General features: G+C 44.6%; 2 protein-coding genes across 2 annotated transcripts; one reads left to right on the forward strand and one right to left on the reverse strand.

The window, feature by feature from the left end:
* Positions 1-235: 235 nt before the first annotated feature.
* Positions 236-1,566, reverse strand: PtA15_18A325 (uncharacterized protein; the record flags this gene model as incomplete). Its single annotated transcript, XM_053164854.1, has 6 exons — positions 236-376; positions 451-487; positions 565-898; positions 973-1,047; positions 1,116-1,226; positions 1,320-1,566. 6 exons carry the CDS (start codon positions 1,564-1,566, stop codon positions 236-238), a joined length of 945 nt encoding a protein of 314 aa, XP_053028822.1.
* Positions 1,567-4,090: 2,524 nt separating this feature from the next.
* Positions 4,091-5,518, forward strand: PtA15_18A326 (uncharacterized protein; the record flags this gene model as incomplete). The annotated part of the gene is made up of 8 exons (XM_053164855.1): positions 4,091-4,222; positions 4,292-4,622; positions 4,741-4,814; positions 4,878-4,959; positions 5,025-5,068; positions 5,140-5,235; positions 5,298-5,402; positions 5,465-5,518. The coding sequence occupies 8 exons, from the start codon at positions 4,091-4,093 to the stop codon at positions 5,516-5,518; spliced, it is 918 nt and encodes a 305-aa protein (XP_053028823.1).
* Between the last annotated feature and the right edge of the window lie 6,816 nt (positions 5,519-12,334).

A 12,334-nucleotide genomic window follows, 5' to 3' on the forward strand; every position in this document is an offset into this window, starting at 1 on the left:
AAGCGTGTTTTTTACATTTTCCTATTCCTCATTCTGTTGAATACATGTTTGGGGGGTTTTAATCACTTAGAATGTATAAATAGAAAGAGCTGGTTTTTATAAATGATAAGAATATAATTAATAATAGACTTTCACGTAAATGAATGCGGGATGGAAATACCAGGATATGTGACACCACTCTAATCAAGCATAATCACGATTACAAAAAAAGAGAGAAGAAATAGGACACAAATATTTAAAGTATGGTGACAGACCATATCAACATTGTCATACTTCTGAAATCTTTGAGGTGAGTGATTGGTTCGGGTGGGCCCAGCTCGACTTGGATTCGCGCTTGACCGGGTTGGTAAATCTTTTCCCACATTTTTCTCCATGTCTGCAAAAGAAATCACGTCAGTCTATTGAGTTACGACGGGATTTGGAGTATTGAGGCCTTCTGCTCCAACCTACTTCCGGCGAGTGCATAAACATTCCGCGTTTGCCGGTCCTGCATATCAGAAGAACGAATTTGTCACTTCGGGTGATTCAGGAAAAAAAAGAAGAAGTAATAGATCAGAGACATACCCTTCCAAAAGATAACAGTCATCCGAGCCAACGTGAGTACCGAAAATAGTGCTGCCACTCTTTTGATTATTGAGCAGAGATGCTAGTCGCCGGGCGAGTTCCGTTTGTCGCTCCTCATCAAAAAGGTGAAAGACAGAATTGCAAGTGATAAATCTGACTTTCTGTTTGAGAGGGTTTAGGGATTTTAATCCGTTTAAGTGGATAAAGCTTGAGTTGATCGCCCAAGGATCTGGGGGAGTCAACCGATCCAGGAAGGAGTTACAAAAAATGTCTCCTTTGACGAAAGGTACCACCCCATTTCCGTTGAAGAGTTTGTTACCAATCTTGGCCCAATCTATGAGAAAGAGTCCCTTGAGCTTTCGGATGGATGTTAATTAGGCTGGAGGGCTTGTATGGACGATTTCTTACCGTCAATCAAGTCAGTACCCATCACGTTTTCAGGTTTCATTCCCGTGTGTACAACTTGTCTCAAGTCAATCCCGGCTGGGGAAACAGAGGCCTCACTCAGTCTAAAAATTAAGGGTCAAGAGTAGATCGATCATTCAGCGCACCAAAAGATCCAACGTCCAGAAAGATCGGTTGACAATCCTCATTTTTCGACAGCTCAAGAACCTCGGCGTAAGCCGGATGAGTGATAACTCGGGTTTTACAAAAATAGAGGGCTTTTAAATTCCTCACCGCAACATAATAAATCAACGTCAGACGACTGGAATGGTGCATTAGATGATCAAGAAGGCATTGGACACTTGACTGACCCCATATGCACGGGTAAGGAAACACATCATAGGCTTCTTTGGCGATAGAAATGATGTGCTCTTTCAACTTTTTCGAGTCAGTGATCCCGGTGGCGGACTGAAAAAAGGACAGCTGGGAGGCGTTTTCAGGTTTGTCGAGCATATAGTTATCTTCCAGGCGCCCGATCATGTGAAGCTTGTTCACGGCCGAGACGTCGGCTCCGATCTCAAAAGCGCGTTGCTCAAGATGTGCGATCGCCTGTGCCATTTCGAAGTAAGATGCAAAAGCTCTGGTGGAAACGTGAGGGATCGTCTATGAATTCTAATAATAAATCACGCTTTAGTTGGCAAAATGGGCTGGTATTTATTAAGGGGGGTGGAGGACTCGGCTTCAATATATCCTCAGAAGAGATAATATTAGGCTGGAGGAATCAAGAGGGTTGAAATAAGGCCAGGAACACGAATTGTAGCGGAAGGATTTTTTTTGACGGTCTACTCGGGCAAGACCGACGAAATCCAAGATGTTACATGAAGGAATCGACAATATCCATTGATATATCTACACAAGAGAAAAAAAAAAAGGGTCGCTTACGAAGAGGCTTCTTGAGATAGCTGACTCTTGCAAATAACTAAAACTACAGACGTATGGGGCAAAAAGACAAAAGGAATAAGCAATCAATCAATGTGGAAAGAAGTCAAGAACAATGGCACTAAGAATGCCACTAGCCGCAAACGAAGTTCTGAAATTCAGGCTTTATCGTACTCACATTTTTTGCGTCTGGAGTTAGAGGCAGTGAAAAGTTGAGAGTTTTGCGTCCGGTTAGTTTCCCCAAAGATCTATGTATCTTGAAGGTTCCACTGGGACTCGGGTGATAAGTAGCTCAAATGAGGTTGATATCCTTGACAAGTGGCAAGAGAACAGTTGAGGCAAGCCGGGCAAGTTTGTTAGCGGCAGCCAAACAGGAGCCATTTAAATATATAGCGGCAGCCAAACGGGATGGACCTGGTGAGGTCCAGGTTCCAGCCGATTCTTGGACCGAATCCCATCTGGCAGGGATCGCTATACATGCAGTGCAATACAATAAACTCCCTCCTCTTGCAACGACTGGACATCGGAATGTCTGGCCGTCACGCAAGCAACGGCACCCACGGGCCACGGGTCACTTGTCTCTTCCGAGGACGAGCCGAGTGACAGTTGCTTATTAAAAACTCGAAAGTTGTAAACTTGTATATCATTGCATATGACGCAGGGAAAGACTCTAGTACGAATCGATGGACAGTATAGTCTGAATCGTCTCTACAGCATTATACTATTTACACTATCTATACTGGAGCTTGAGCCTCCTGTTTCCTGGCCCGAAGATCAGCATTGGATTTGGGTCAAATTGTCGGAAAGTGCTTCCGAACATTGTTCATTACTGATCCTACGCCTGTAAGGTTGATATGTCATCGGCCGATCAGATTCAGGGGCCTTTGTTTCCCTTCGCAAGGCCCAAGGGCTGATTAATTTATACGGCTCAGTTCTTCAGCACCTCTCTCATTGGTCTATCTGATCTCACACCGGCCCTCCCTACTAGGGCGTCCGGACGTTTGCATCGGATTTCAATACTAACAGGAAAAATCAGGAGTTGAAGGGGTAGTTTCCGTTTATTTCTCCAATCGGATCAGATGGATTCGAGCCTCTGATTGCAATACAGTCAGGTGATCGAGCCCCAAGCTTAGCTCCAGCATCTGAGCGAATCAGTTGGCGGCCTGCCTACCGCGGACTTGCCTCACAGACTCCCTGTTAGACACGGATTCCCCAGTGGTCCTCGTTGGACTACCAAAGAAGGGCCAAATCTTTTCAGAATGCTTTGCTGAAGGAACTCGGATTCCGAACAATGCGTGGTGTCCGTGATAGAAGTGCTTCTTTAGCAGTCATTTACTTGAGCAATGGCGCGGAAGGTGCGATCGATTGCGCTCCCACCTTAGCGGGATCAAAGCATTATAAAAAAGGTCTCATAACCTTGGCGCTGGCCGCGTCCGAATAAGCTTTTTTCTTACATTTATCACATTATCACATTCTTCACCTCACAAAAAAGCCAAATCCAAATCGTCCATCCATTTCACTCTTGGGCAACTCTGACTCGTGTACGATCAGCCTCCTAGCCATACCCTGATTTTCTATTGCTGCTCGACCTAACTGTAAGTCCAGTCCTTTTTCTTTGTTGGTTTCCTCGGTCAAGGAGAATGCTGCTTCGCCTGCCATTGGTAATTATCCTTGGCATCGGCACGCACTATGTTGCACCCAACAGGGGCTATAATTGCCGCAGTCAGGGATCAGCTCGAGCTTACTCCCGTCCGTGACATAAATATGTATATACACATCTTGTGATGATTAATCGCCAAGACCTCACAACTTGTTGAGCAAAACTTTCGTAAACGTGACTGAGCACTATCTAGCTCATGTATCTGGTCAAGCACTCCGAGCTGCAACTCTTCCCCTGCCGTTTTCTGCGCATAGAACCCTCTAGAGAGTTCAGATCACTCCGGTCGTAATTCCGGCCCAACTTTGATGTCTCCCAAAGTTTTCTAAATCACGTTCAAAGGCACTTGCTGATCTTTGATTTGTATTGTCCCATAACTTTCCAGGATTATTTTGTGGGATCTACCCGAGCCGGTTGGCCAAAGTACTAGATATGTATGTAAAAAATTATCATAGGGCTCATAGATTGCCATTTACTCCTAACACTGCTACTGTTGCATTTTTTGAAAGCTGAGCAGCGCGACTACAATCCCGTGCGAGACGAAACATGAGTGATCTACCAGCTCCGTACAATTATCAAGACTTGATGCTTGCGCCTTCGCCTGCGGTATCTCAAGACCTCTGGGCTGAGACAATCGATGACAAATCCAGAAAAGCGCTGCGCGTTGTTTCTGACGATGTACGCGTGTTCAACGCCAAACCAGCATATTGACTTCAGGCTGATCACATTTACATTGACATGGATCAGGTCCTTGCTCGAGGCTCCCTAGCCATTCAACTCGGATTGCCCCGAAGGATTCTTGAGCTCACTGACTTGATAGATCGTTCCAACAAGGATGAGAGTTCAATCTTTCATGAAAAGTGGGACATACGCTGGTTTGCACAGATGAGGTCACCAATCTCCTCGCCAGCCGCAAACATGTCGAGTTTCTCGTTAATAGGAGTCAGTACCAACAACATTCCTGTCAAGGATCCTGTCAACGGCATAGTTAGCGACGGCGCTTCAACCACCACGCGTAGATTCAGTATCAGCCAACAATGCGGCTTGAGCGAAATCTCAATACCATCTTCAATTTCCGGTAGGTCACAAGCGTTTTCTCATTTTCATCACGATTTTGTACTTGGGAAACTGAGTATTCTGTGTGTGTGTACATAATCATCGAAATGATCCGCATGGTGGAAAATGCTTATTTTTAGTTTATCGCCCGCCGCCTCACATTCTTCAGTTGTGGGACTTTCTCGAGTCCCAGATTCGCGGTGTGATCGATCTTGTACGCACCGGTGCCTTGCTTAACCATTTCAGACACTAACTTTCAGTCTCCACATCACTTTAGTTTGATGCAGTTCAAATGTACTTGATTTTGAAGACGCCTGTAGCTGAGGAAGGAAATAACACAGGAGTCGAGATTCAACAGCGTGAGGATACATGTTAGCAGGCCTAGTTGGGTAGATTTGAATCTAATACTTCTATATATCGCCAGAATGCGCCCGAACCTTGGTAGATGCGAGGAGATTTGTTCTCGGGGTTAGTACTTCCAGCGCTCAATCACCCCACCTTCGGCTGAGTACTTATTTGAAACACCTTGACTTTCAAAGTGCGAAAATTACTTGAAGCTTTATCATACTCAACGCGCTAAGCTAGCTTCTAAGTGCATCAAGTACCCCCAGCTAGAAGATTATCAACGCGCCCTCGTACGTCCACACTTTTACCAGCGATATGCAGTGTGCAGGATCACTGATGTAACTATCATCAGGTCGAGCGTGACCACGAAGAGTGTCGAGATTGCCGATACTTATTAGTAAGATTGCGCATGCAATGTGTTGCAGTTGCAGACGTTCTTCACAAAAACTTCGAGAAAGTACGTTTTATTTTTCGTAATATTTTGGGGGTTGTTTTATTTTCTAATCACATATCTTGTAGGTCAGCGATCCCAAAGGCTTGACCCGAGGTGGGGCTTCTGTAGGAATGTATTGATCAGCATGGCTATTACACACACATCTTGAAGTTCTGCTCTGCTGTCGAAGTCAGCCTGACAACATGCACATGTTTGATGCGACTTTTCTTTTTTGTAAATTTTTCAACGCGATGAGCACCTCCAACTGCTTCGCACGACACGCTGTTTGATTCCAATTCGTATACGATTGATTTCACTTTCTTTAACCGTACCATCAATTCGCAATATGTTCATGGGCTTCCAATAAAGAAGTTTTCTCTTCTTTAGCCCAAGTGATACTCTTGCTCTCTTTCCAAGAGCAAATACACTCCTGTAAATTCTCCTTCTTGTTAGAATACAAACGCACCTGGCGATGTCATTGCAATAGACATAGTAGGTCCTTTTCCTCAGGCTCTTGATGGCAGCACATATGGTTTGGTTGTGCATGATTCATTTTCGCGAATGACTCCGGGTTTTGGACTAAATAGCAAGGCGCCGGCGGGGAAGGCTGTATCAGATTGCAGAGGATGGAGTAGGGAACTGGCAAGCTCCTCCAGCTTGACTAAGCCTCTTGAGTGGAAGGTCTGGGGGACCCTGCCCGGAGAAGGAAAGTAGGCCATAATGCATTGAAGTAGTAGTAACACTGCAAGAGCTACGCTACGCCTAGCAATTTTGACGTCGCTTCGCTACGCTTTTAGTAGCGGGCTAGGTGCTACGCTTTTCGCTACTTTTCTAGAGGAAAAAATAAAAAATAAAAACAGAAAAATAGCGAGCTATTTTCAGCAAAAAGTAACGGCATTCTGCTACGCTTCTCGCTACAGTAGCGGCATTCTGCTACGCTTCTTGCTACAGTAGCGGAAAAATCACTACTTTAGCGATTTTGCTGTGCTACTGTAGCATCATTCAAATTTCAATCCTCAACATCATAAAGGATGGAGGATTGATGATTAATTAGATTTGTGGCATTTTCCACACTCTACGCTTTTGGCACAGAAGCAAACCCATTCGCTACGCTTCTTGCACTACATAGCACTTAGAGCGCTTGAAAGCGACAAAAAGCGCAAATTTGGCCGCTATGCTAAACTTGAGCAAAATTGGAAAAAATACCGCTTCACTACACGCGGTTCAAATTTGCAGTAGCGGTGCTGGAGCTTTGCTACCGCTTTAAATAGCGGTTTTCCGCTAGCGCTAACCCTACTCTGGATCTAGAGTATAAGCGGGGTTTTGCTTTGTTACGCAAAAGCAACACTTTTCGTAGCAAAGCATAGCTCTTGCGGGGTTGGTAGCAGAGATCACAACTCCTGTAATCATAGCCTGGCATAATGGAAAATCCAGACTAGGAGGAGATTTCAGAGCCTTGAACTCTTATACTGCTTTAGACAGGTACCCAATTCCAATTGTAGTGGGGTGGGGTGGACAAACTCCACATTTGGAGTATGGAGAGGTCAAGAGGCGGGTGAGGAGGAGCAATGTAGACTCAGGCGTTCTAGATACAACAGATTAAGAGTCTGCAATCTACCAACGGGCTAGCCTCTATTGATTGACTTTTGGCAACATTTGACCCGTTTTTTGGTCAAAACCCGTCGAGAACAACCTGAACTATTGGGACCTCTACCTCCACCAATGAGAGCAAAGCATCCAAAACAGACAAAGGCATATAAGGCGCTCCTGAAACTACCCCCATTGCCTCCTTCTCCAATTGAGGAAAAAGCAGATCCCTTAGACCTTGAACACCCTCTGTCTCCCTTTATATTGGCTGTATCCTACGTCTTCTCCAAAACAGTAACTTGGCACATTGACAAAGCATTATTGACTTCGGCTCCGGCTCCACTCAACTATTTCATTGTCCAAAATCCTTTTGAACTATTGGTAACAACTCTCATTCCTGTACCTGAATATTGACCAAAGTTAAACGTACCACAAGATGCATCACCATCTTATTCACCTTTGGATACATTGTCAATGGAAAATTTATAAAACGTCTCTGAGTTATTGCTGAATCTAGGATCTTTAAGTCTATTCATGTCACAATCAACGTCTGAGGTATTGTCAGCCTTAGAGTCAACACAGCTGACCTAAAGTCTGCCTTTTCTACTTTTTACATATGAATTACTTCATATCTTTTTCATCTTAAGAGATATCCTTGTTTTGACTTCATATTCTGTTTCCTCATGCAATTTTAACCCTAGCTACAACTTACCAATTCTTTGTAACTCTACTCCTTCCCTGAGTTCTTGAGTTGTTGCGCGCATGAGCAGTTGTGACATGTCAGCGCTACCAAGCGCGCCAAACCACATGTACATATGTAATTACATAAGAAAACTTTGAATTTTTTTTAAGTCAGGATCCCCCTTGCCTGAGGAGGATCTACAGACTTCAGCACACCAGAACCACACCCCAGATAGCCCCAGGATCACCACCAAAGAGATTACCACACTCCCAGTATACCTAACGTCACAGGCGCCTAGGATATTGACAGTAAGTAAACTCTTTCACTGAACCTTGTTTATCTCAGAGGTACAACTCTGTGTCTGCTTGATTTGCTCTTTTTTTGCTGGCCTTTGCCTTATCCTTGATCACAGGTCTGCACCTGCTTTACATCATTCTTTTTCTGTGGTTTTTTTAAGAAACAAACCACGTAGGTTTCCCTTTAAAGAACCTTGACTATCCAGAAGGAAGCTAAAAGATTGTGGCTGGATTAAACTTGTCTAATCCAGAAGCCCTCCACGTTTCTTTGGTGAGAGGAGGCTGTTGCACTCTCTAGCACAGCTTGGCAGCACTCTTCCAAAGAGGTAGCATTGCCAGTGGAAGTGCATTCCCAACAGAATAACCTTGAATATCTGCTTAATCTTGAATCTGCTCAGTCTCTTTCTCTCTCTTATATTTGTATTTTCTTTATCCAAAGAAATCCAAATATTGCCCCCTTTTTTCTTGTGTCCTGCTGTCACTATAGAGACTCAGGCTCACAGGTATCACCAAAAACCAAATTTCTTCAACAACCCAGTATCTACAAACAGGATGTTGAACCCCTGGCGGCAGATGGATTGAATTTCTTGAAATGGAAACGTAGTCTCAACAGGTTCCTTTTTCTTACACTCAGCATCCAGAATCTCTTCAACGATCTGGCAAACTATGCCAAAGTCAAAGCTCAAGAAAATGCCAGTATCCTTTACCTCATCCAAGTTACCATCCATGATGAATTGCAATCAATTACGGAGCGTTTCACTACAGGCACCAAGGCTTTTGATGCTCTCCAGAATAACTTCCAAGGGACGGTCTTCTTCCAACAAATGGAGCTCATCAACAAACTCCTTGAATTCTGCATCACTGGACCGGCTACTGAACCCTCCAATGTCCAAGGATTTTTCAACAAACTCTTCATGACTTTTGCTGATCTCAAAAAAGTTGGGGCGCAGCTTCCGCCCTTGGTTGAAAGTCTTATCCTTCAAGCGGTTTCCCCAGTTCCTCCATCCATGTCTTGTTCCCAACTATTCCAGAATATTTCTCTCCAACTCGGCTCCAAAGAAGGAATCACGGCTCGTGACTTTTAAACCATCATTACCTCAGCCTATGGCAAAAGCGTTCAATTTGATTCAAACCACCAACCAAATGTATTGGTGTTTTGATCTTATCCTGCTCCACCCAGTACAAATCCTACAATGTGGAACAACCAACAACAGATCCCTTGGAATCAATCACAACATCAGTCTTCAATTAGACCTGCCAACCGTGGTGGTTTTACCGGCCAATCCTGACAGAACCCGTCACAGATTCAGCAACCACATCACCCTAACGTGGGCGTAACAGGCAGACCTACGGTCAATGACGTGGCGCCAGCGCTTAACAACATTTGCAAGGGAAATCAAGGGCCAAGCAATCCTTCTGTCTACATTGGAAAACCTTGTGCTTACTGCAAGGTGTTGGGTCATTGGAGATCTTCGTGCCTGAATCTCCGCAGCAATGCCAAGCTGCCCCCACCCAACACCACCCTTGGTCGCCCCGCTTCTGGTTACGCCTGTCAGGCCGCACCACCAAACAACCCACCCACCGGCATTGATCAGAATGTGGCAGTTCAATCAGCGGTTGGGGCGGATGCAAATGGTGTCGCCGGCGCAGGCACGGTTTTGGATTCTGGGGCGACCCACTACGTGAGTGGATCTTTCCATTCATTCTCTTCTCTTTGTCCTCTACAACCGGCTATCAAACTGAATCTTGCTTCCTCAACTGTTTCAATGATGGCCACCCACAGTGGTCACCTGAAGATGGTCAATGGGGATGGTACCCTATCCATTCCAAAGGTCCTGTTCAGTCCGGAGATGTCGGGAACGCTCCTTCGCCTTGGACAACTTATTGAATCCGGCTTTTGACCCATTTTTCTCCCAAATCACAATATTCTCCTAACTTCTTCTTTCACATCAATCACTGCACGATATCTGAATTGCTTTTGGATAGTTCATCCCGATTCTTTCCAATTTTTCAATAAATCTGCCCGTCAAGTCTCTACTTGTTCTTTATCAAAAATCATCTCGCTGGCATACGATTGCCACTGCCGTCTATGCCACGTTTCCGATTCAATTGTCAAAGATTTTCTCCAACGCTTTGTTCCATCTTTCGATTTGAAGTCTTGGCAACCTTTCATCTGTGAAACTTGCAAGCAGACAAAAAGCAAACGTCAACGCCAATCTCTACCAGAAGTTATCCCGTGAGAGAATAGATTAGATCTTTTGGTCACTGATGTCATGGGTCCATTCAATCCTGATACTGCCGGCAACCGTTTTCTCCTCACTGTGCAGGACCATGCAACCACATACTCTTTTGTTTTTCCAATGAAGTCTCAATCGGAAGTTCCAACCATAATTATTGGCCTGGTGAAGAAAATAGTCCTTCATTTTAAATTGCCTCCTTGATTCATCCGTTGTGATAATGCCAAGGAGTGCACGGTCCAACCTTTAATCAACTATCTCGACTCAATAGGCAGTTCCTTAATCTTCACTTCTCCTTATACTCGAGAACAGAACGGCGAGGCTGAGAGACTCAATTTCACCCTTGGGGACATTGCTTGCTCAACTCTTGCACACTCTGAACTACTGTCTAAGCTTTGGTCCGATGCGTATTACTGCACTTGCTTCCTCATCAACCCAATATCCAATCAGCGCTGCAAGAATACCCCACTCAAACTGTGGTCTGATCGTCAACCGGATGCTTCTTTCTTCTACCCTTTTGGTGCTCGAGCAACGGTTCAAATCCCAAAAGAACATCGCCGCAAGTTGGACCAACGGGGTTGGACTGGTTACTTAGTGGGATATCAGGACAACGAATGCGGCTGGTTCTTTTGGAACCCGTTGACGCAGAAGGTGGTCAATTCAGAGTGTGCCACATTCCTTGATTTTCAAGGAAAACCCCTTTTTCCTGTTCCTTCCACACTTGCTAACAATCCTACTGTTTGTAGAGTTCTGACGCTTGGTCAGGAACGGACTAAGGAGATTTGTGATGACCAGGACGACCAAGTAAACCATCTTCAAGCCATCTCTGACGCGGAAATACCGGCGACTCTGAAAGCCGCCCTCTGATCCTCTGCATTGACCAAATGGCGCAAAGCGTGTATGTCCGAGTGGACTCAGTTGGAAGAAATCAACACTTTTGAAATTGAAGAAAAAAAAAAAAAAAACACTCTATTGGCACCCAGTTTGTTTTTGACATCAAGAGGAATACGGATGGCTCCATCAATAAACTCAAGGCACATTTTGTTGTGCGTGGCTTCAAACAAAGTCTTGGGAAGGACATTTGCTCCACCTTTGCTCCAACAGCTTTGCTTTTGACTCTGCGTGTCCTACTTAATCTTGCAGTCAGGAATAAGTGGATCATCAACTCTTTTGACATCACCGGTGCATTTGTTCACAGTCAAATTGACGAGAAAATTTACGTTAATCCACTGGTTGAACCTTTTCCACACCTTACGGGGAAGGTTCTCAGGCTTAAGAAGGTATTATACGGCACTCGTCAAGCCAGCCAATTCTGGTGGAAACATTTCAAAGGTTTGCTACACAGTTGGGGTTTTGAGTGAAACAAAGTGGAGGAATTCTTGCATTGGTACAAGAAGGGTGATTTGGTCATCATTGTTTAAATTCATGTAGATGATGGGATTGTCTTTGGGAACTGTCAATTGGATATTGAACTATTTTGGGAAAAAATGGAAGGCAGTCTCCGGTTGAAGTGGGATTCAAAACCTGAAAAGCTTGTTGGCATTTGTCTTGAGTACAAGGAAAATTGTATTCTCTTAAGTCAACATCTACTCATTGATCAACTCGTCAGCAAGTACCGCAATGAGGTGAACCCAAACTTAGTGTCAATTCATACACCGTCGCCTGGCAAGAATCTTATGACATTGGGGGGAGAACCTGTCTCAGCGACTCTTTACCAATCACTCATTGGATCAATCAACTACCTTGCTTTGGGAACCTGTCCTGATATCGGTTTTGCGGTGAACTACTTGGCTTGGTTTAGCTCTAATCCAAACAAATCCCACTGGAATTCCTTGTCTCATCTAGTTCAGTACATCAACACAACTAGGTCTAAGTGTCTTTGTTTACGCCCAGTTGGCAACGACTTGGTAACTTGGGTGGATGCAAACTGGGGAGGCAAATTTAAACATTCAATATCTGGATTTTTAATCACTCTTTTTGGCAGTCCGGTGGCTTGGGGTTCGCGTCGACAGGAGGTGGTGGCAACATCAACGTGTGCGGCGGAATTCATATCACTTGGATAATTGGTTGATTTCCTCTTGTTTCTCATTCCTATCATCCAATCATTCGACATCAAACCAACACTCAACATCAATTGCAATAACCGCACGGTGG

This window comes from Puccinia triticina, chromosome 18A (assembly GCF_026914185.1).
Source record: "Puccinia triticina chromosome 18A, complete sequence".
NCBI classification, from domain to species: Eukaryota; Fungi; Basidiomycota; class Pucciniomycetes; order Pucciniales; family Pucciniaceae; genus Puccinia; species Puccinia triticina.